General features: G+C 31.1%; 1 protein-coding gene and 2 pseudogenes across 1 annotated transcript; 2 read left to right on the top strand and 1 right to left on the bottom strand.

The window, feature by feature from the left end:
* The first annotated feature begins 6,879 nt into the window (after positions 1 to 6,879).
* LOC120212783 lies at positions 6,880 to 8,122 on the top strand (annotated as a pseudogene).
* Positions 8,123 to 11,245: 3,123 nt separating this feature from the next.
* Positions 11,246 to 17,078, top strand: LOC120212782 (annotated as a pseudogene).
* Positions 17,079 to 25,734: 8,656 nt separating this feature from the next.
* LOC120212781 (polyadenylate-binding protein 4-like) lies at positions 25,735 to 26,067 on the bottom strand. Its single transcript, XM_039210972.1, has one exon. It carries the CDS (start codon positions 26,065 to 26,067, stop codon positions 25,735 to 25,737), a length of 333 nt encoding a protein of 110 aa, XP_039066903.1.
* Between the last annotated feature and the right edge of the window lie 219 nt (positions 26,068 to 26,286).

The following is a 26,286-nucleotide window of genomic DNA, read 5'->3' as shown; positions in this document are numbered from 1 at the left end:
GAGAAGTTATAGCGCTAATAAAGTGTCGATACTTTATAAAAATGTATCGATCCATAACAATATAACAGGTAAAAATATGACAAAACCGGTCTCGAAATGACAAAACCGGTAAAGAGCTACCGGATATGTTGAAAGTGTCGATACTTCCTTATAAGTATCGACACTTTTGGAATTTAAAAGAAAAGAAGTTATAGTGCCAATAAACTGTCGATACTTTATCAAAATGTATCGATCTATAACAATATAACATGTAAAAATATGACAAAATCGGTCTCGAAATGACAAAACCAGTAGTAAACTTGTGTGGTCATTTTTATTTCAGAATTTTCATTTTTTAATACAAAAAGTTGATATTTTAAGTAAAACCCAGTAAGAAAATAACAAAACTTTGCAGTAACAAAAAAATAACATTGGGAAACCCACCATGTTATTAGTTTCTCAAAGAACAAAAACCCAAAAATAGGTAAATTTACAATGTAACCGGTAAAAATATACTGGTTAATTAGCAAATAGATTTACATTATGTATCGATACTCTTTAAATATGTGTCGATATTTTTTTCCCAAAATGAAAGCACAATGAGGTGCACGCATAAAGTGTCGATACATTTAAAATTGTATCAATCCCAAAAACATTAAAACCGATAATTATAATATAATAGGTAAATTTGCAATGTTACCGTTTAAATATACATGTTTAGTTAGAAAATAGGTCAATATAAGCGCTACCTAATATATTATTGTACTTGATAATATTTCCGGTTAAATGATATAACATAACCGGTCTAAATTTTAACCGGTCACTTGTTTAACAGGTCACGCCGTTTTTTAGTTGTTTTTAGGCGCCGCACAGCAGAAGTTCCCTCAAACCATTTCGATACCGACACCAAAAATTAAGTATTGATACTAAACAAGTGGTATCGATATACAAATTGACACTCTTCATAACTTAAGGACAGTTTAAACTCCTTCACATTAAATCCATTGGTTTTGGTTATAAATGCAACTAAAATCTTAAGGATTATATTGGTTTATTACAACACCACTCAATTTTAGGGCCTTTTTCTTCTTTTTTTCACTTCTATATAATTAATAATGTAGTTTAATCCTTGCTTTCATAGAATTGATTGATTTTTTAATCTGAAACCATGTAATTTATTTGTTTTATATAAAGATATTTTTTTAAGAAATACTGGGTTGACGAGTGTCATTTGGGTTCTATAAAAGGTTGCTTCATTAGGCTTGATTAAAATGATGATTGTTTTAGGTCAGGTCAAGAGTGTATCCCCAGTCTAGGGTCAGGTATACATAAAACCCAATTAAGATTTACATAAGAATTTACAGATTTTCCGTCAAAAATAACGATTGTAGCATTTGGATTTGACCTTACAAGTTCAAATTTCTAAATCTTAACCACTTTGTACCAACACTCTTTGACCAATGGTTTAGTATCTTATGACCTTTAATAACCCTTAACGAGTCTTTTCCAAAAACATAAAAGCACTTCTGTCATTTTCACCTAAACACAATTCAATCATTTTAACACTTAAAGGGTATATTCGTAATTTACATCTTTTAAGGCTATTTTAGTCACTTCGAGTATTAATGTCTCTTAATAGGCTTATCTATTCATTATGAAACGATTTCAATCTTCATTTCATTGTATGTATTAAGAGACAAATTTATACTTTAATAATTTAGGGTATCTATACTAAACTGGGGTATCAATACATATCTACACTCCTGAGTAGTACTAATACCAAATTGGTACGCTAAAACTCATCAAACCATTTCGATACCGACACTAAAAATTAAGTATTGATACTAAACAAGTGGTATCGATACACAAATTGACACTTTCTTCATAACTTGTTCAAAATTTAAGGTCTTTTTTAATATAATATTGATATTGTATGAATAATATCATTATCGGATCCAAATATTATATTTTTAAGCCTAAAAAAGTGTTCTAAATTAACTATAAACACTTAGTTTGAGGCCCTAGTAGATCTCAAAGGCCTATGAGAGTATTATGACACTATTTAGTATAATTTTTTACAATCTTTTAAGGCCAAATACTCAACATGTATCCACCAACAAGAAAAAGATTAAACTTATAATAACTATAATTGAAATTACGATCCCAATCGTGATTTAAATTCATGCCTATGATTGGAGCACTTTGTTTGGTTTTGTAACATGGCTGATTTGGAAACAAAGGAATGATTTGATCTTCTATGATAAGAATGCATGTGCAGCTACGTTGCTGGTTACGATCTCTAGCTATGTATATGATTTTGACAATTCCGTGGAAATTGCAGTCAAATATGGATCGAAAGAATGGGTAGGGATAGTTATTCTTGTAAAATTTTCTAGTTTTCTTATATTTTAAATTTATTAATAGTATAATTTCATCTCTTTAAAATTTTATAATTCGCCATTTAACATAAAATCTTACGTCAATTCATGATTGCAGCTAACCCAAGCCAAAAAATCTACGCAGCATGGGTACGACAATTCAGTGTCGAACCAAGTACCTTATTCGTCCCCAACATGAGTATGAGACAGTTATAGTTTGGGTACGTATTAGGGATGTTCTATGTTTAAGGGGTAGGACTGAAATTAATTGGGCATTGGAGAGATTTTCGAGGACATATTGCCGTATCGGGGATGATATTTGATGTTCATGTGCGTACTTAGGATTATTTTAAGACTTAAATAATAAAAAATGATATAGATGAATTAGGATATGATTTATTTTTAAATTATGATGTAATTTCTCTACAAAAAGTTGTTCTTCATATCCAAAAAGTTGGCAGGCTAATTTTGGTGTCGAAACTCCATTGCTCCGATATTTGGTTTTCAAAATGCTTGGACAACCCATTTCATCCTTTTGTTGCGAAAGAAATTAGAGTACTTATTCTCCCGTCTACTCACTTGAGAGGAATAAGTTAAATTCAATCGTATTTGGATTTAGTTTATATCCACACAAAATTCCTTCTTTTGTTAATGAATATTTATGACTTTTTATGTATTTTAATATATTACCATATCCTTATACCCGTATACTATAAAATGGATATGTTTCTTAATAAATAGAGTGAAATGCAAGGTTAACGGAACTTTCCTCATAATTTAGGTAAGGGAAGGTGACATTCAATGTATTACTTACTATCTCTCTAAACTCCCCCTCCCCTTTTTATTTGTTTTTGACTTATTTAGATTGGGATGAAAAATTAATATGAATTCAACATATTTTGATTCGATTCAATTTTGTAATACTTAAGTTTTAAAAAAATCAAATTGAATTGAATTATGTCTAGTCGTGTTCGGATTTAGGATGAAACATATTTGACCTGACTTGACTCAGAAATAATATTTACTTATCTTTTATATATTTGAAGATAATTATTACAAAATCCTTTTATCTATATTTTTCTTTACATTCTTCAATCTTGTATGATTCAAAATCACTACAAATACTAATCTTTTAGATACAAAAGTTGTAGGTTAGAAGAGAAGAGTACATGATGAGATGGATGAAAAAAGATACAGGACGAGGGTGATATTACGTAATTCGCATGTCCCCTCTCTTACACGTCCAAATAAGAAATAAATAGGATTCAACCGTCTTCCAACAATTACTAAATCTTACTTTTAATATATTTTTTCATTATCAACTCATTTTTTATGATCACTTGGATATGATCTCATATGATTAAGCTTATATTTTATCTAATAAATCTAATTAACATTTGAATATTAATTAAAAATATAGATTGTGATATATTTGGACGATTTTCCCAATAAATCATCATTTCCCTCTTTATTTCCCTGTCAGACACCTTTTCATCTTTATTTCCCGATCTAACACCCTTTGCAGAAGGCGCGCCTCATGTACCGCGCCTTACGCTGATGTGGCACCACGTGTAAATATCGGGTGTTAATTTTGTAAATATTTTTAAAATAGTGTCTAATATGTAATTAATTTTTATTATGATGATTTTTGTGTAAAAACGTTAACTTTATTTATTATATTATTGTAAAAAAAACTTTATACATTAAAATCTTTAAATATTATTTTGCAAATTATTTTATAAATCGACAAATTTTGATTTTTTGCATAAAATTACATTACGTATAATCTAGTATAGGAAAAATTTTATAAAAGTTTTAAAACTAGTATTTCTTTTACAAAACGATGATGATGATGATAAGAAATATTTTATAATTTAAAAAATTATAAATTTCATATATTTTTAAAAAATTTATTGACTTTTAAAATTAATTGTTTAAAAATATAAAAAATATAAAATAATTGATTCTTTAGCTTTATATTCTTTTTTATTAAATTTTATTCACTTTTAATTTTTTTTTATATATTTGATTGATTTTTAAATAAATGAGTTACAATTATCATTTATTCTATTATTATTCAAATTAATTAAGAAAAATTATGGTAAAATGTTTCTAAAAGAAAAGTATAAATACATACATGAAAATCTAAAGATTTTCCTTTCTTTTGTGTTACTCTCTAAACTTGTAACAAAATTAAATAAAAAAATTTAAAACTAAAAAATATCATATATATAAAATATTCTTTCTAATATTAATTTTAAAAAATATAAATAAATATTAAAATTTAATTTTATGAAAAATGATAAACATTATTAACTGATGTTAAAAATTAATAATTAATGAATAATAATTCATTTGATTCCTCAATTGTAATTAAAAGTTTATTTTAATATTTTTTATATTTTTAAACAATTAATTTTAAAAGTCAATAAATTTTTCAAAAATATATGAAATTTATAAGTTTTTAAATTATAAAATATTTCTTATCATCATCATCAATTTGTAAAAGAAATACTAGTCATAAACTTTTATAAAATTATTCATATTTAATTATTTATACTCAAAGTTTTCTTACACTAGATTATATGTATTGTGTAATTCCATACAAAAATCAAAATTTATCGAGTTATAAAATAATTTGCAAAAGAAAATTTAAAGATTTTAATGCAAAAAGTTTTTTTTGCACATACAAAAAATAAATAAATAAATAAAGTTGATGTTTTTACATAAAAACTCTACCCTAACAGAAATTATTATATATGACATTATGTTAAAAAAGTTAGACAGTTGGACGATGGAATAAATTAAGAGATGAGCGTTGTAGTCCAATGGCCAATCTGACATTACTGCAGTGGAACGAGGGGCACTTGAAGCTTGGCTTGTTCATATAAATAGGGATGAATATTCCATCAAGTAAAAAAATTCTAAATTAGATGAATCAATGAGTTCAAATTTTATAATTTAAAATTCCATTTTAATATTTTTAGTTAAATTTATGAAATTTCGAGTTTAAATCAATTTTTTAACATTAAATCGAATCTAAAATTTTATTTTTTTAATCAAGTAAATTTTTGCTCACCCCTATTTGAAAAAACTATTAGGACAAATAGTATCCTAACGTATCATCCGGTCTATGTTATCGAATTTGAGATATAAACACCATATATATGCATTATTTTTCATTGAACTTTACTATCTTCCTATTTACTTACTATTTTAATTTTTTAATTTACTCACTAAACTTTCGAATTGCTCTTGTTTTGGTCATTTTATATTATTTTATTATTATTTCAATATGATGTGGCATTTTTTTATTGATTTTAATATAAAAATAATTTAAAATAATAATAATAATGCCACATCATACCAAAATAATAATAAAATAACTCAAAATGATCGAAACAGGAGTAATTCGAAATTATAGTGACTAAATTGAAAAAAATAAAAGTGCAATGAGAAAAATATGAGAGAAAGTAAAGTTTAGTGAGGAATGATGTACTTTACCCGTAAAAAAATATACATAGAGACTCTGATCCTTAGCAAAAATAAAAAGTGTATTTTAGCCCTCTAAAAAAATATTTGTTTAAATTAAAAATTTTAAACACAGTTATTAGTTTCTGGTCTCCATAAATTTTATAAATTTATCTCAAATTTTCAAATATAACATTCTAACTTCATCTGACCTAAAGAGGTAAATCCATCCTTTCCTTTTGAAGATATTTTAAATATTTGAAAGGTCTTTAATCATAAATCCTTATTCTCATATCCAAATGTAATATTAAATATAGATATAGATATGGATAACAAGTGGTGGTTTAGAGAAAAATAAAGAGTTAGAGTAATATATTTCTTGATGAAACAATGCATCCAAAAGGATAGTCATTTATTAAAAAAAATTATATGTGTATGCTTTTGAATTTTATATTGTTTTGTTCTTTTTTAAAAAAAAAGTTGTATACGCCATTTATATATAAAATATCAGTTTTGAGAATAAATATAAATCGTTCAAGGACTTTCAAGGATATGAATGTTTTTTTAAAGAAAATTAAATAAACACATATCATACCAGTTTCTGAGTTTGATTGTACTGTATATATTAAATAACTTTATATCCGGATGCATGTTTACGATTTTACTTTTAAAGCTAACACTTGAATAACCATATAACTAAATGCAGGCCACATTATTTGTCCTATTGGTATGGCAGACATGCAGAATGACTATTAAGAGAAGCAGTACCTAAAAAACCAATAGTAATAGAATGACATAATTTTAAGGTTGCGGTTTAGAAAATTGGAATTGTATTGATTTCCTTCGAGACGAATTTGCAGCAAAACTATATTTACTGGTCTTTATCATGTCTAAAGTTAACTGTTTGCTAGATTGTAGATTCCATTGGTTCAATTGATATTCACAGAAAACTATATATTTCTTAATCTATTTTGAACTCGGGCAAGAATAACAAATTTGGATATGTGTCTGATACAGAAAGTTTTGGACATTTAGTACATGTTAATATGTTATGTTGCAGAAAAAACTAAAAACGGTCATCGCAGGTTTTAGTGTTACAATGGGCAACAGAAACTATAGCTCTCAAGGCGGTGCTAAAGGTGGCCATGGAGCGTCAAGGCTGAAGTCCCAATTGAGTTTCACTATACAAGATTCTCTTTCTCAAATCTCCGAAGTAAGTGAGAATCTTGTTGATGGTGTCAACTCTAACGGTAACCGCCAAAATGCTGCACATTCATTTGAAGCTGCTGGCTTTGGAATGGATTCATGGGATAATACAAACTCCAATGCGTTTTCTGCCCCACCAAGCAAGAGGGCTAAAAATATCGATGGCGATTTTTACAAATGTCTCAATGCCTTGGAAACTCAGGTACCAATCATGGAAGAACAACTTAACGGTGCTTGTTTCCTATGAAAATGAACATTTAGGAGGCTGTTATGGTTGTTTGCCAAATAGGAGCATGATTTGCAGCTAACAGTAGCACCATTGATCAGCTTGTCATCACATGATGGATATCAAAGTGCTTTACAGTCATGTCATTTACTTCTCGTTATTGACCTCATATATTCCCATTTGATCATTATTTCAGTTTAGCTTGCCCCAAACAACACTTGAGATGGCCACAGTTGAACAGCTGCTACATACTCCTGAAGATTCTGTGCCTTGTAAAATCCGAGCAAGCGTGGATGTGCGACTCACCCTCGAAGCATTGCTGAAAGAGTAAGTTAAGATTCAAGAGAGAATTGCTATAGCTGCTCAGAAATCAAATTGTTTATTAAGATGCAAGAGGAAAGCGTATTAATTAATATGCATTAGTTCTCTAAAGAATGATAAATAATATCGAGCATCATTAAAACTTCATATATATGTACAGGAGAGAAGAACAAGAATAAGTGGGAAGCTGAAGAAATTACAAGAGCTTGTTCCTAACATGGATAAGGTAATCACATATATATTTCTATTCTAGCCCTTGTGTTGAATCTATATATACGTTGCTTCAAATCATTCATTACCTTGTGAAGTTACGGTTTTGAAGTTAGTGTGACAAAAAGATCCAAAATTTTATTTCAGATAAAAATGACGTATCTTTAAAATCTTCTTGCAGCAAACGAGCTACGCAGATATGCTGGACTTGGCCGTGCAGCATATTAAAGGTCTTCAAAATGAAGTTCAGGTTCGTAAATATGTCGTGCTGAGTTTCAAACAATATCATTATGATCCTTATTCACATGATAGATGCATTTTGCAGTGGTAGTGATATCGAATCTATCTATGATATGCATGTGCATGGTAGAGTACATTCAATTTAACTTTTCTCTTGGCCAAAAAGTATCATTAAGGCTTGGAATCCAAGCAGGGACGGAACGGATTGGGAAAAACAGAGATAGATTGAAGGGGATGACTCCTAAAAATCCTAAATTCATATATTTTAGATATTTTTTTATAAGTTCGTCTCCTCTTAAAATTTTATAAGTGCGTCCCTCCTAGCTATCATAAAATCATATGTCTGTCCTTGGAGAGAGATTTCCCCCACCATAACTTTTATATTGACAACACGCATACACACTGCAACTGCTCAAACTCGGGTTTTTCCAAGAGAACAACATCCTTTTCACCACACTAAGTTCACTCAATAGTTCAAAAATCTTTGAATCAAAGTGGATAATAACGTTATGTATAAGTATATGCATTCTCCAAATTAAGGTTGTCCAAAATTTAGGGTCAGTTGTAAACTACTTTGCCTTTAGAATATGTTTAAAATGGCTTTCAAGTTTCAACTCCAACACGTGTTTTCTTCGAGTTTATGTTTGACATTTATAACTTTCCTTTTGCAGAAACTCCACAAAGAAATGGAAATTTGTACATGCGGGGTCCAAAATTTGACTGACATTGTTTCCCTTGTTTGAGAAGTGATTGAATTGGAAAATGGAAAAAGAAATGCAAAATGTTCCAGATTTCTTTGTTAAATCATGTGTCTGTCATGTAACATATGTTTTGGCTTAAGAATTTGGATGAGAATGAAGAATTCGAGTTGACATGTTTTCCCTGCTAAAATTCAGTGTCTGTCATGTAACATATTTTGGCATTATATTTTAGTTGGGAATGAAGAATTCCGTTGACATGTTTGGGTGTTTGATTTAATATTTAGGGTTTATTTTTATTTATCTTTAGTGGTTTCCTTTTTTTTTTTGGTGTAGAAAGGTTAAATGAAAATGCAATGATTTTAATTCCGTAAAGTAATATATGTTTAACTATCCGACATTAAAAGTTTATATTCTAAGAACTCATGATGTTTAAATCGGACTTCAAAGAATAATGACTCTTTTATCACCATCGAAATCGCTTAATCCACGTTATATCATTTATTTATTTTATCATAATCAATCGATTAAAATTATTGCATGGTATAATTTGATTGATATTTTTTTCATTTTCCTGAGAATTGCTAAAAATAAAATAATTAAAATAATATTTGAAAATTTTCTGGCGAACTTGTCTGCCATACCCAACGGCCAACACCGAACCTATCGCTTTACTTACAAACGGAACGAATTTCCCGCTAAAGTAATCGGAGAGAGAGAGAGATAAATAAATTTAGCTTACACAGAAGAAAGAGTTCTTTTTTCTTCCTCAATGCATTCTCATGCATCGATTTTCTTTAACAAAGAGAAAGTAAAAGAGAAAGAATTTATTAATTCCATTTTTCTTTCTCTCTCTCTTCAATCAATAATTGCCACACCAACATGTTGTTTTCTCTGGCAAACCGACGGGGGATTTTGGCGACTCTTTCATTTTTATTTTTTATTGTTTTATCATCTGTTGTTACTGTCGTCGCCGTATCACCTTCATGTAACAATACTATCGAATCGGTAATTTTGTTTTTCTATTTTTCTTTAAAAAGGGTAAAGTACACAAATAGTCTATCGATTATAGGGTATTACTTTTTAAATCCCTCAACTATTAAAAGTTACATGATGGTCCACTGACTATATAATATTGATTTTTTAAGTCCCTTGAATATTAAAAGTTGCAAAATGATCACTCGAATATTCGTTATGTGCCAAACTCGTTCTTTTCCATCAAAAAATTAGTGGTTGTCTAAGTTGGACGTTAACATGATGACTGAGATATGATACTAGTTTGAGATTTTGGGATAAGATTTTATCATATCACATTCAGCATGTTAACATTTAACTCAAGATATCGTTAAATTTTAACGAAAAATGACAAGTTTGGAACATAATGAATAGTCATATGATCATTTTATAACTTTTAATAGTCGAGGGACTCGAAACACTCTATAATCAGAGGATCATTTTGTAACTTTTAAAAGTTGGAGGACTTAATAAAACAATACCATATAGTCAAGGGATCATTTGTGTACTTTACCCAAGAAAAAAAATTTATTAGCATTTGCATGCTTCGTGCTTTGTGCTTTATTAAAGGGTAAGGTATACAAATTGTCCTCTAATTATAGGGTGATATTTTGTTGAGTTTATTGATTATTATAAGTTACATTATGATCCTTGATTCTAGGGCGTTGCTTTGTTGAGTCCCTTTGATTATTAAAAGTTATAAATGGCCACACAACTATTTATATTTTTCAAACTTGTCATTTTCCATTAAAAAATGATTGAAGTCTGGGATTAACGTTAACGTATTCACTGAGATATAATAAAATATGATTTCAGAATCTGAAAAGATTATTATATCTCAATCAGCATGTTAACGTCAAACTCAATTGACTGTCAATCTATTAACGAAAAATGAAGAGTTTGAAATATATGAATAGTAAAGTGATCGTTTTTTAACTTTTAATAGTTAAGGGACTCAACAAAATAGTGCCCTATAATTGAGAATCATTTTATAACTTTTAATAGTCGGATGACTCAATAAAGCAATAACATGGACCATTTGTGTACTTTATCCTCTATTAAATTGGTTCATTTTTTTTCCTTTATCTAAATTTCCACATTATTTGACATTGTTATAATTTTTTTATTAAGATTCTCCATTTTCATTTATGTGAAAGAAATAGGAAAACGAAAATATCCTCTTTCTTTAATTGGAACAAACAGTGGAAATTAATGTTGGTGCCGATAGATAGATTATGTTACTGATTTGTGTAGGATTTGTCATGGACAATGGGGATATTTGTTGCTACCAACTTGCATTGTTGGTTGTGAATTAGTCAAATTATTACAAAATTTATTCTTGGTAAAACAATTCAGATGATATGTAAACTCAGGATTTGCATTAGTTTCGCTATCTTATGAAAAAACTGATGTTTTGTTGGTTGATTTATATGAATTTCATATGTTAAGAGTAATAGTGTGCGCATTATTTCCTTAATAATTCAGTTCAAATCTTGCAGGCCATGGTGAGGATATGGATTGATGGTGATGAAGGTGAATATATGACTGGGTTAACGGCAAGCTTTGGAGCAAAATTGGCCGAGGAAAAAGACAAAACTCCCAAATTGACTCCTGTTTTCTCAAATCCCCTAACTGGCTGTTCTACCTCTTCTTCAAAGGTTTTGTCTCAATTTACTGTCTTCTCTCAATTGTTTTTAACTTTCTTCTCCAATAACTGTTTGGCATTGTTTATTTATTATTATGAGTTAAGTGCATCCTTGTTTGATTGAGTTAAACATGTGGAAGTACAGTTCAGAGATGACAATTTACTAAACTTTTGAATATTTCTTAATAGCTAGTTTCATAAGCACTACACTCTGATGTAAGCCAAATGAATTTTCTTAAAACGTCACGGCCAGAATATTTTTATTACAGCTATCTGGTGCCGTAGCCTTGTCTAAACGCGGTGATTGCGACTTTGTAACCAAGGCAAAAGTTGCACAGTCAGGAGGTGCTGCAGCCTTGCTGGTGATAAATGACAAAGAAGGTTATAAATTTTGTATTTTAAACTTGTTTTGAAGTTCAATCGGATCATTTCATTAGAGGAATGTAATGGTTTATTAGTCTCTTACATAAGCTTTCTTTTTAATATTTGTCTAGTGGTTGAAAAGATGGATTGTTCTGATGATGGTACTCCTTTAAATATTTCGATACCTGTTGTGATGGTTCCAAAATCTGTGGGAGACGACCTTAACAAAACTATGGCGAACAAGCGTGGTAAGCTCTTGACCTCATGTGATGTTTTTCCCCCGTTTATTTTTGTTCTTCAGATGCATATTGGATCATTTCTAAATTATTGTAAACCAGATATCCTGTTCAAAAAGTGGTTTGTAATGTTCTAGGATGGAATGCAACTATTTGATTAAGCTGTTAAGGCTTGATTGAATGACTTTAGTGTAAATATATGTCTGTCCTTTTGTTTGACAAAACATTTTCAGGAAACATTTTATCATCCTTTAATCAGGTAAATAAAGAATTTAAATGGTTTAAATATAAATGACGAAATTCATTCCATTAATACAAGTTTTTCATTTTGCAATTATGAACTTGTAATACAATAATTTATGGCTTTATGCTTTTTTCTTGAAAGCAACTTAAGCTTTACATGAACTTGCACTAGAATAGTATTCCCTTTTCTGAATTTTCAAGCAGACAGTATATAAATGGGGATTTAGGAGTAGAATGTCTTAGTAAGAAAGATAATTTAGGCCTGATTTGAATGTGGTGCTTTTTGAGCAGAAGCTTTGAGGTGCTGGAATTTTCTGCATTCTAATAATTAAGCCAGAGAAAGTTAAGAAAAGAAGTAAAGTACATGTAGAAAGAATCGTATATCTTGAATAGCTATTGCGGGTTGCCCTTCTTCGTGATTCAGTTTGTATCGTTTTTTTTCTGAAGAAGGTTCATGATTTTAATGTCTATATTCATAGTCCCTCTCTCTTTATTTTATTTTATTTTCCTTCTGAAGCCCTATATCAGCCTAATTCCTCATTGGGTTTGACCTTGGTTGCTATTATAGGTTCTAGCTCTTTACTTGAGGTTCACACTTTTGTTTAAGTTCTCTACTTGAGGTTTTTCTTTTGTGTTGGTTCTTATTTGTGGTTCACACTTCGCTATTTCCCTGGGCAAAAGTCCACACTTGCATTTAAAAGGATAAAATTTTGTCTATATATTTTACATGAAAATAATAGAGCACTATACTGATATAATGGTTTATTAGATCTTTTATAACCTGTTGTTTGTCTTTGTGTGTTGGTTTTAGCTTTTGGTATGTTTAAATGTACATTCTTTGAATCTTTTAAGTTTATTTTGATATAAAGATTCATATAAACCAAATCGTGCTAATTTTTGATGCAGTTGAACTCTTAATATATGCACCAACTCGTCCATCGTGGATGCCTCAGTGGTATTTTTGTGGGCAATGTCTGTTGGCACTCTTATTACTGCTTCATTTTGGCAAGAGTTTGGAGCTTCAGAGCAACCTGATCAACACTGTGATGTATCATCGCTTAAGGTTTACCACAATCTAGTGCTATCATTGTATGAAGTTCATAGTTGAATTTTGTATATTTATGTGTCTTAGAGATATTTCTTGATACCCGGAATAATTGGTTATAATGTGCTTGACTAACATGTCCTATATTGGTTCTCATAATCAACTTCTGCTGTTTTGGAAGTTTAGGTGGTTATTTGTATAACCGTTTTTTATCCAAAGTATGTTCTTAGAGGTCCTCAGTTACTGTTCTCTGATTGGTTTGTGGCCTCCTAGACATCATACACTTAGGTTTTTCTTTTTCTAGATATTTTTATATTATCCAATGAGTTGGTGTTCATGATTAGCATCCTTACAGTTTCTACTTTCTCATACATCTACAATGACAATTTGATGGGTTGAATGGTGTTCGTTCTATTATTGCAATATTAAATGTTTTCTGTTCACACATGACACTGTAATGAGATCTTTTGAGTTAAGGTCCTTTGCCAGGAATTAGGAGAATCTATAATATATGCAATTAATGCTACACCATCAATGCTTATTTTATGCAAAGCTTTCTGTAGAAGTTCTGAATTTGAACAGATGAAGCACGGTTCTAAATGTAATTTATATATGAAATAATATCTAATTTTATGTTATATTATGGGTATGATAGATGGTTAGCTTGTCTCCCTGTAAGCAATTACCCCTAAAACTTTTGGACTTGGTACTCATAAATTACATCGAAAGACCTTCGATGCTTGTAGAATTTCAGTCCTCGTTCATCTAACCTCATCACTGTCAAAGGAAACTGGTTTATTGTTACTTGTATTTCTTGTGTGTGAAGAAAGCATATCCGTTTTATATTAGTTTCTCCCTTCCTTCTATTAGTATATCTGAATCTTCAGTTTCTTTCTGTTTCTAATATTTAAGCATCACATCTGATTATTGGAGGAATTTAAGTGATATCTTTTTCCTTCTGTTGCCTAGGGATCATCCAATACTGGAACAGGAAGTGGTGGTGAGAAGGAAACCCTTGATATTACTGTAAAGGGTGCAATAATTTTTGTGATATTAGCATCTGTTTTTCTGTTGCTACTCTTCTTTTTCATGTCTGCGTGGTTTATCTGGGTGCTGATTGTACTCTTCTGCATCGGTGGCGTTCAGGTACCGTAGTTTTGCTTCTAATTTTTTTGTTTCTCCTCATGCTTTTCTTTTTATCATTATATGCTTGTATGCTAGTTTGACTCTACCGATGGTCAGACATGGTATGTTAAAAGCAAACTACACATCTAAGTTATTGGTTTGTCCCTGTTTTCTTACATTTTTTTTTTACTGGCTGTTTGCAAAATGGAAATACAATGCAGAAAATATTAGCACCTCCAAATATATATCCATAGCTATTAGCTAATGAATATATACAAGTGTTTTTAAGAAATGAATGAGTAGAGGTTTAATGTTGTACTTCTGCATGCTTCTGTGGGAAAACACCATCATCCATGTTTTCTTGTTTCTGCACCATGCATATGAACAGTATTGGAATAGCTATTTTTATTTTCCTTTTGGTAAAAAAATAGCTATATATATACATTTCATACTGATATATTATCTTATTAACGCTTGTTATATTTTTTGTTTCCAGGGGATTCACACTGTCATTATGACTCCTATAAAAAGGTATGATTGTAACTTTGATTATCACAACCAAACCTGTCAAATAGTTGTTTTACAAGATCTAGCTTCTTTTTATTGTTGTTCCTAATATAAGTGTACAAGCAGTAAATGCAGAAATTGTCCACAGAAGACAGTGAGATTGCCTGTCATTGGGGAGGTTACTATTGTTTCACTTGGGGTTTTTCTACTCTGTGTGGTATTCGCTGTTCTCTGGGCTGTTTATCGACGAGCATCTTATTCATGGGTGGGCCAAAATATTCTCGTAAGTCTTCCATACCACCTTATGTACCCCTGAATGATTATGGGAATCTTTTAGGAAATGATTTTTTTGCAAATATTGTTGCACCCTATTCAATGGTAATATTTTGGCTTGTTAATGTGTTCGAGTTTATGAAAGCCAATTGTTGGCCAAGAAAGAGGTTTATATCAAATTGGCAACAGATTGATGTTATTTAGTTGATCTTTTATTTGAATTCCTGGTGATATCTGTTAGAATTCCTTCTTATTACAATTATGGTTGTTTCACCTATTTGTTTCTTTGTTATTTAAAGCAACTTGAGGTTAGTGTTAAGTTGATTTATTGTGTTTTTGCATAGAAATCGGTTCAAACTTTTGTTTAATATCTTTTGCTTTTCGTCTATTGACTACCTTTAATTTATTTTTATAAAGGGTATTTGTATGATGATAAATGTCTTACAGTTGGCTCGACTACCTAATATCAAGGTACTGTGGTTTCTTTCTTCGTGTATTCATTAATTGTGTTTCAATCCTTGCCTTGATTGCTCTTCATGGTTCAGGTTGCTACAGCGCTTCTGTGCTGTGCATTTGTTTATGACATCTTTTGGGTCTTCATATCACCACTTATATTCCACCAGAGTGTGATGATTGCAGTAAGTGCTCATCCATTTAGTCATCTTTCTATGTTGATTAATGTAAGATCATGTGCTCTTTGCCCACAATTCATTCAATGAAATCGGTCTTGGCACAGGGCAAGTTCCTAGTTCAAATGCCAAGTGCGCTGATCATTCAGCTAACCAAAATAAGGACTTGGAATATAAGTTGACTGTCCAAGGATGAGCTTTGATCTCTGACATTTTCCTCATGTTAATAGGTCGCTAAAGGAAAGAATTCTGGTGGAGAAGCAATACCCTTGCTCTTGAGAGTTCCTAGAATCGTTGATCCTTGGGGTGGCTATAATATGATTGGATTTGGGGACATTCTCTTTCCTGGTTTGCTTATTACGTTTGCTTACAGGTATTAAAAGTCCCCTTTTTCCTTTCATTTTTGATTTGCGGTATGGGTAGCATAGAAAACGAAAGAAGAAGAGAAGAAACATGTGAGACAGCAGCATTGTAGTGTATATTCCAGTTTCTTGGTTGTAGTTTGCTCTTATGTTCTTAAGACTCAGATCTAAAATGTTGTGTCCATTTGAACTTCAAAAATTTTAGATCTCTAAAACTGTGGTTTTGAAGGGTTCTTAATATCATTGTTTTATATAGATTTATGATTATTTTGTTCTCTTTGGTTATCTCAGATATGATAAAGAATACAAGAAGAGTCTAGCCAATGGGTATTTTCTGTGGCTGATGGTTGGATATGGATTTGGTGCGTGTGCACGTCTGTTAAGCTATTCTTTTTCTTTCTTTATTCTTAAGTTTGGTGTGTGTGCATATCAATTTCTGTGACATAGCTCGTCTATAGTAGTTTCATTCATAGCGCTTTAAGTTCGATCTGCAAATGCTTTTACCTAGCATTTATGTTATTGATTTCAAATCACGGTAAACTTTTATGATCCGTTGCTATTAAGGAGAAGAGTTTGATATCAACAGAATGTCAGTACTTAATGGTTTCAATTCTCAAATATTGCAGGCCTATTCTTTACATACCTAGGGTTATATCTGATGAATGGGAACGGTCAGCCTGCACTCCTCTATCTTGTTCCCTGTACGCTAGGTAACTCAACTTCACCACCTTCACTCATCACTACTACTTTTATCTTGCTTGTATTCTATCAAAGGATGCTATATCCGTTCTCGTTTTTTTCTTCTCTTTTTTCAGGAGTAATAGTTATATTAGGGTTGATAAGAGGAGAGTTGAAATCGCTTTGGAGTCATGGCTCCAGGTCACCTGACATGGCTGCAGAAGCTTGAAGCCGGTAGTTTTCTTCAAAACGGTCCGAATCTAATTGTTTGAAAAAAGACGGTTAGGGTTTTATCCATAGGAGCACAGTTGTTAATCCATATATAATTGATGTCGACTGTACAAAGTTATAATATGTTAATAATTACCCATAAAGGACCAGGATTCATGTAACCACCGGAATACGGTACCTTTCCTATTGAATTTGGTTGATTAACACTTGTCTGGAATTGAATAAATTTTGTGGCTGTTGCAACTCCTTCTTCATCAACCTGAGTAGGTGCTTCCATTTTTGCAATCTTTTCCTGCAGAACGCTGCTCTCGTGTTTAATGCTCAACCCCTGCATCTATTATTTAGTTTTGCAACCTAAGTCAGTTGCTTTCTTCTGTTTTACAAACCCACGCACTAAGGAAGAAGAACTGCAGTCCCCCAAAACGCCACAAATAAGCAACGACAAAGACAACATAATAGTAAACAAACCTTAAGAGAAAGCACAAAGCAAGGAAATGAAAAGTTGAGAGAGAAACCCAAGTAGATAAACTCAATTTGCCCAAGCAAACCCAGTTAAAAGCCTAGTATAAATATGTATATTTGTATTTTTAAACTTTATTTTGTTTTTTATTATAAAAAATATATTTTAAATTCTTGTTCAATTATAGAAATTCGTATTTTTACTTAAAATATTAAAATTATCGTTAGATTATTTAAATATTTTAATTTAAATACCTTTTAAGTTTATTTAATTTTAAATTAATATTTTTTAAAAAAATTTACATAAAAAATAAAGTTAAGCTATATTGATCGCATCTTATGTTTTCAGTCTGTTTGATTTTGATCATCGATTCAAAAAGTTTTAGTTTTATCACATTTATTTTTCGATCCAACGTAAAGGACCCTTATTTCATCATATTATTGTTAGACAAAATGGTTAATCAGAGATAAAAATAATAATAAAAAAAATATTGTTATATAATCGAACGAGGCAAAATAAATATAAAGAATTAAAATAGAAGAATGGAATTTATTACTCATGTGTAGACACGGATTAAGATGAGTAAAGTAAGATAAACTGAAGAAGGATTTTTGTTGAGGCATGTATGAATAGTTTCCTTAAGATAGATTTGTCATCTCCTCGGTGCTTTGAGTAACGTTGGATGTTGGTCCCCCATGATACAACAACAAACGATCACAACAATAAGCAAAACCGTAGTGATCAGTCGAACACAATCTTTCCTTTCTCTATCACCGAAAAGAACGAATTTGGAATGAACTTTCTAAGTGCTATTATAATTCAACTTTGTGAATTGTGTCTCAAAGTTGTCTTTGTAACTTGTGTTGTGTTATATCTTGTAACTTGTTGTGCCTAAACTAGCCTATGTATAGAGAGAGGAAATTGATTGAAAGATTAAGACATTTCGATAAAAGGACTTAACCTTTTGATCAAAAGAATTCTCCTTTTGATGAAATGACTTAACCTTTTCATAAAAGGATTCAATCTTTTCATAAAGAGAATTGTTGAATAATTATGATTGAATGAATGTAACTTTAAACCAAAAATTAAGTTAATTCACCAAGTGACATGACTTATAATTAATTAATTATAAATAACATCAATTCATTTAATTTTTCCAACAATTATATATTAGGGTAAAATATAAAAATAATCCTCGACTATAGGACACTACTTTAATAAGTCTCTCGACTATTAAAAATTATAAAATGGTCCCCTGACAATAGGATGTTACTTTATTGAGTCCATCGACTATTAAAAGTTACAAAATGATCACTCGAATATTCGTATGTTATAACTCGTCGTTCTCTATTGAAAATTTGACAATCGTTTAAGCTAGATGTTAATCTACTATGATATGATAAAATTTGATCCCAAAACTATTTTAGTTGTATAATCAATTGAAATTTTAGGATTAGATTTTTATTATATCTCAGTCAACAAGTTAACTTAGATTACTATGATTTTTTAACAAAAATGACGAGTTTGAGACATAAAATAGTTGGATGACATTTTATAACTTTTAATAATCAGATAACTTAACAAAACAACATCATATAATCAAATGAATATTTTATAACTTTTAATAATCGATAGACTCAAAAAGACAGTATATTATAATCAATGGATCATTTGTATACTAACTTTACCCTGTATAATAATACCTTGACAATGTCGTCGTAGTTTCATTGTAATGACTACATTCTTTCCTCTCTGGAAAGAGTTTTTAAGTAATAAAGAAACGAAATTAAAAGATCTTTAAAATAAATTAATAACGTCAAACATCCGCAAATGTAATTCTTTTTGTAAAAATATATATTTTAAGAACAAATGAATAGTTTAAGAGTGCATGTCTATTGAAATCTTTTATAAAATCATTTACAATTTCAAAAAAAAAATACTATTGATTCGAAATTATTATTACATCTATCTCGTTCAACAATCTAATCTCTTTTAGATGTCTAACGTTACAAATGTTATCACTTTATATGTCTTAATTCTAACAATAGTTAAAAAGCCTATAAGTGACACATGTCAACTTAAAATTTTAAAAATTTTATTTTTTTAAAAAATTAAAAATATTATTAAAAAATCCCCTTTCCCCTACTCTTCCTCCCCATGTGCGCCCCTTTTTCCTCCCCTTTTTTCCTCCTTCTATGGCCAAAGGTCAAATGATCGATTAAATGATTGATTTTCACAATCGATTATCACGATCGATCAAATAAATTTAAGGGATTGGGTATTTGAGATTTAAGGGATTTGGGAATTTTAAGTTTTGAGATAATATTAAGAATTGTAACCGGTTGGTGGGTGGTCGGCAACATATTGGTGACTCGCAACCGACGAATGGGTGGCTGGAGATGATTGGCAGTTGGAGTAAATGAGACTAGAATAAGAGACTTTAAGAGTTAGTATTTTAGAAAAAAATTGGGGATTTTTTGAAAATAAAACATTTTAATTTTTTTAAATAAAATTTTAAAATTATCATAACGTGACACGTTTCACTTAATGGACTTTTTTAACGGTCGTTAGAACCAAGAAACTTAAAGTGGTAATATTTGTAACATTAGGCACCTAAAGTGGTAACATTAATAACGTTAGGCACGTGGATGAGTCGAAAAATAGTTTTGGCACCTATTTGGTAAAAAAGGTATAGTTTGGACACTTCTTAAGGACTAAATTATAAATGTAACATTCTTGAGAGGACAAAATTACAATTTCACCATTGTGTTAATAAATTTTTTTACATAATTTAAAAGGACCAAATGATAAATTTCCCATTTTGGAAGAGGACAAGCCCCTGCTTACCTTGTATTTGTAACTTGTAACCAACTTCGCAATATTGTAAAAGCTCTTTCTATATTGCAGAGGTGCTTATACTGTTTAAAAATTCAAAATTTAATTACAATATTTGAAGATTTTAATTCATATACTATTTTTTATTTTAAAATTGATATTATATGTTGGCCTAAGTAGTTACAAGAAGACAAAATAACTTTTTAATCCCTTGCGTTTAAAGTTTTTGCCAATTTAATCTTTAATCTATAAAAAATAAATTAAAATTTAGAATATAAAATCTTTAAATTATCTATATTTATATTATTACAAGTTCAAATTGATAAAAATTGTAGACAAATAAAAAAATATTTTATTTTTTGTTATTGTTAAATCAATGATTAACTATAAAATTAAACAATAATAGAGAGATTGAGACTTCCAAATAAAAAATAATATAAAAATTCATTGTCACAAAATTAAAGTATATAGATTAAACATCTAATTGATCTAGTAGGATGAGGTACTAGATCCCTTAAGTTTTGTTAAGGGTTCGAATCCTGGTATTCATGTATAGAGCAATCTGATTTGAGAAGATCGCCTTTGTCTCTCCAGTACCTGATCTGGATTAGTCGATCAATAGATCAGATACCAATGTGATTAATTTAGAAAAAAGTACAAAGATTAAATTCTATTATAATATAAAAATTTACATATTTAAACCTTTCCCTTTATCTTTTTTATCAATGGGAAAGAAAAATTGATTCACTTTATTAATGTAAATCAATACCAGCTGCTTGTCTCTGCTGATTAGGTTTGTTAAAATTTTGGGGTTAAAAGGGACTGAGGTAAAGAGTTTGAGAAAGTTTTAAAAAATAGAAAGATCTGAAGGGAGACTTACAAGATTGTTGTGAAAACGGAAAGATTTGAAGATAGTTTTTTAATATTATTATTAAGAAAATCTAACAGGGCCTTAAGTTTAGAAGAAAAGGGGAAAAAACCTTATTCGTATTTAAGATGCTTATTCGTATTTAAGATGCAAACATGATACAAGTTGTGTTCATGGACAAAAACTCAAGTTTTAAGTTTAAAATCAAAACATGACCCTTTTTTGAGCCAGCCCTTATATTGGTTTTTTGGGTTACTAAATTCAAGTTCGCAAATATGGAACCTAAAAACAACCATGTCAAAGTATAGAATGAATGGTGATTTCAAAATCCAAACACTTCCTCTTGTTAATTTTTTTTTTTTTGATAGGAAGTGGAGGCCTCGTTAAAAACCCCCTTCATGATTAAAGGAACACCTATCGGTATTCCTTAATCAGCAGAAGAAGGAAAAGAGTGCCTCAAATTTCATTAATAACCGAAAGATTACATAATGATTAAAACATCCAATCCCCTTACAAAAACAACCCGAAACACACCAAATAACACATCTAACACTCAAGAAAAAACATCAAAACCCAACAAACAAACACTACCCAATACCAGCCTTAGCAAAGGTATCAGCTTCTATATTAGTTGTTCTGTCCACCCATCTGATAGCACCCTCGAAAGCTCTTATCATAGCAGCCCTCTTATAAAATTAAACAATAATGGGGAAAAGAGCAACCTTGTCTAAGTCCTCTTGTCATAGGAAATTCCTCTATAGGCACACCATTAACCAAAACTGACACTAAGGCTGTAGTCACACATCTTCTTATCCAAATGTTCCATTTTTCTCCAAAACCCATTTTATCCATTACTTTAAAAAGAATATCTCAATCCACTGTATCATAAGCCTTCCTAAAATCAACCTTAAACACGTAACCCTTCAAACCTTTCTTTCTCCAAAAATTTATTCCTTCATTGGCTATAAAAGAACAATCCAAGATTTGTCGACCAGGAACGAAGGCAAATTGCGAAGCACTAATAACATCATCCATGCAACTCCTCAACATTCTCGAAAGACATTTTGAAATGATCTTGTACATTCCACCTACTAAACTAATAGGTCTGAAATCATCTAAACGACCAATATTAGAACCCTTTGAGATGAGGGTTATGAAAGTGTGATTAATGTCATGCTCCCAATTTTTACCCAAATAAAAGTTGTGAAAAAATTCCAGAATATCGTCTTTCAATATGAACCAAAACCTTTTGAAAAATCCCATATTCAGCCCATCCAGCCCTGGCTCTTTATTACTATCACATGAATTCAAAGCTTCCCACACTTCTTTCGTAAACCTTTTCTCTAAACTAATGCTCTACTCTAAAGAGATTCTTGAAAAATTCAACTTGATTTCTTCCACTTCCAAAGTAGATTGGGAATTAAAAGTATCAAAAAATAATCACGGACACTCGCTTTAATGTGAACCAGATCGAAAACGATTTCATCTTTAACCTTAAGAGCATTCAATGAATTCAACCTCTTCCTAATTGTGGCACAAGTGTGAAAAAAATTTGTATTTCGATCACTATCTTTTATCCATTTCACTCGAGTTTTGTATCCAAATTTGCTCATCAATCCTATATAATCTCCACAATTCAAATCTCAAAGAACGCAATTCAACTACACTATTTGTACCCTTCACAACCTGTTGTGTCTGTAAATCCTACTCTAATTGATGAATCTTCACTTATAAAGCAGAAATGACAACACCTGGAAATTGATCTCTCATTCCAAACCATTTTTAATAGCTGATTTGGAGCTTTTAATGATGCTCAGGATACCAGCTCTTCTCTAACTTTTCTTACATTCTTTAATAGCATCTTCAACCTTCTCATCAAACCAACCTCATTCATTAAATAATTGTACAATCTGAAAGGTTTCTTACCCCAATTATCTCTCCCACTCTGAAGCAAAATTGCATTATGGTCAGAAATAGATCTCGGAAGTAAATGTTGGGTGATATCCGATAATGCAGATGAGAAATTAATATTTAGCAAAAAACGTATCTAATCTGACAACAGTAGGTTCTTCCCGATTATTACCCAAGTAAATCTTCCCCAATTAATGGAGTATCAATTAAACCCGATTGATGAACAAACTGCCTGAAAATCTCAATCGAATTTCTATTTTGAGCTCTACCATCCTTCTCCCCTTCTGTTAAATAAGCATTAAAATCCCCTCCCACACAAAAAGGAATACTAATACCATTTAAAAACAAACAAAACTCCTAAAAAACATGTTTTCTCTTCCTCCACCAAAGGACCGTATACATTAATAAACCCACACTTAAATTGATTCAATTTGAATTTCCCTAAAATAGCAATAAATATCCTATGAATCTGTTGATCTTCTACCTCAAAAACACTATCATCCCAACAACTTAATAAACCCCCTGATGAACCTTATGCTGGATATTCGACATACCCTTAAAGATTGTTTAGACCACTTCTTCTCAAAAAAGACCTTGGACATACCTCCACTTTTGTTTCTTGGAAAAAAAGGAAATATGGTTTCTTCTCAAAGACCATTTTTTGAACAGCTCGATGCTTTTCTTTTTTCCCCAAGCCCATGACATTTCAAGACAAAATTACTATCTTTGGTCTCATAATAATAAGCTAATACCAAACTCTTCCACAACTCATCAACCTACTCAACTAACCCCACTCAAACCTTTCTCTAAATTCTTGATTTTATCAAAGAAAGCTTCTTTCCCTTCTTTGAATGAAATACCCAACATCTTGCTTATTTCCCAAGTTGCAAGAGCTTCCTTTAACAGCAAAGGAAATTTTGTGGATGTAATTGTGGAAACACTCACCTGTTCCATAGCATCCATGATCAAAAGCCTTTTAAATCTCCTTTTAAAACTCTTGTTCCCCACATCTTCACAGTCCTCTACTAGATTATAATCGTCCTCTGGAATTTCAGATTGTGCATATCTTAAAATAACAGCACTATCGTTCTGCTTGATTGAAACCCCCTCTGTTTTAAAATTAATATATGCACACTTCTGAGCCAAATGTTTCTCTCCCTAGATCTTTTATAGAGTCTCTTATAACTTTTTATCATCCTTCTTCCCACAGGAGCACTCTTTATAGATAAAGTATATGCTGAACGATCTTGTAAATCACCCCCTAAGCTTAACAAATTAGTACCTTCCACATATCCCATAATGATGGTCTTCAATGTTGTATTATCTAAACCACCATCCACTATTTTTTTAGTGGAATAGATCCCTTTTTTTACTGCCTCCTTTGAACTGCTTGGAAGAAGCATACACTGATTATGGCTTGAAAACCCAAGGCCAGAAATTTGAACTGCTGGACACGCAGGGATTATCTTCTTTATTGGAGAATTGGCCTCACTAATTTCAACTGTTTGGGCCTGAGAATTACAATTTGAATTAGTCAAATTTCTGATACCCAAACCTGCAAACTCTCCCTTTTTAAGACTCCCAAAATTGTGCAAATCTGACATCTCTTCATTAATGCCTTTCTCATTCCTGCTTCTTCTAGGAGATCGATATCCACTGCCAATGTCAACAAAACCGAAATAAGCTCTTTGTTCCAACCAGCTGTCAACTTTCTTGCGTGCATCCTCAACCAATCGAACAATACATGTCTTGTTAGTTGACTCTAGGCTGTCTGCTTTCATCTACGACGACTCTGAGGCAGTTTCTCCTTCATCGGAACATTTTTCGGCGAGAAAATTGAGAAAAAACCAAAATAGATAGAAGTCGAACCCAACTTGATTTTCACTTTATTGGATCTTCCATACGAACCTAATGTAATCACTTCTGGAACATCAAAAGGACTTGCCACCCTAACTAGAATTTTCACTGTCGTGAGATCCTCCTTGTTTTTAGTTGAATCCTAAATACCTTCCACTGTCCCCCACCTTCTCGCTAGCTTTTCTAGGAAAGCTTCTTGCCAAAATAATAATGGAACACCATAGAGCTCCACCAAACAAAAAGTCATTGGCACACCTTCATTCAACAGAGGTGTCAATCTATCAAACCAGAGGCATAAACATTCACTTCTTTTCATCCAAGCCTCCTTCATCTCTTCATCTGACTTGAATATAATAACACAAGATTTCCAAATGTAACCCCAATTGGCAATCTGAACTTCGATACCTACTTTAGCCAGAGCACTATGCACCATCTCTAATTCAAACACTTGTTTTACTATGCCTGTTAATGATCTTTTCACCCAGAATGAATGATCAGAAGGAATATGCATCTCCCAAATATTCTTTTTTCCTTTCCCCATGTTTGTAGCATCATTTTTATTCTCTACCTCTATCAAAGCTCTTCTTTGCGGGATGTTCATCATCAAAGCATCCTTATATGACCTATCATCCCTTATGCTTCTCGTGAGCTGAACTCTCTCACTTGGGTTAGATTTTTCTTTTGTAATCTTCTTTGAATCACCAGTAAGTGACTTAGATAACCCTACAACCTTGATCGATCTTTCTTATATTTTGCAACTCCAACAAAAACTTTCCTCCCATCAATCCATAACCGGTTTAAATTTTCTACTGCCTTTCTTATTCCTGCTTCATTAACAAACTGAACGAAGGCAAACGTGTAGGATTTATACTTTAGTTTGTTCATCTCATTTGGAATGAAAACTCTAACCACCTGACCCTGGACTAAAAACAGATCTCTTAATTCTCTTCTAGAGACTTTCTTACTAAGATTATCAACGAACACCGTCCAACTCACGCCGGAAAAAGACTGACCTATCTCTCTATCTGTCTCTACTTTCCTGACTCTCTCACTCATGGTTTTCTTTGGTTATCAAACATAGCTTGAATACCACTTAATATCTTTATTGGTAATTTTCTTTATATTCAATAAAACAGTCATGTCTGTAACGTTTCCTCTTGTTAAATATTGATGGGCCAAACAAAAAAAAACACAAAAGATTGAAGAAAACCTAGTTGGGGCATACAAATTACAGTCCCGATAAAGATACTATTATTCAAACTCACATTTCATTAC

The sequence above is a fragment of the Hibiscus syriacus genome, unplaced genomic scaffold, assembly GCF_006381635.1.
Source record: "Hibiscus syriacus cultivar Baekdansim isolate YM2019G1 unplaced genomic scaffold, ASM638163v2 tig00110015_pilon, whole genome shotgun sequence".
NCBI classification, from domain to species: Eukaryota; Viridiplantae; Streptophyta; class Magnoliopsida; order Malvales; family Malvaceae; genus Hibiscus; species Hibiscus syriacus.
The sequence above is the reverse complement of the archived record's forward strand: the minus strand, read 5'-3'. Positions and strand labels throughout refer to the sequence as shown.

What these genes read in the sequence shown, in the direction of transcription:
- LOC120212781 (XM_039210972.1), bottom strand. Translation starts at nt 26,067, where the DNA reads ATGAGTGAGAGAGTCAGGAAAGTAGAGACAGATAGAGAGATAGGTCAG.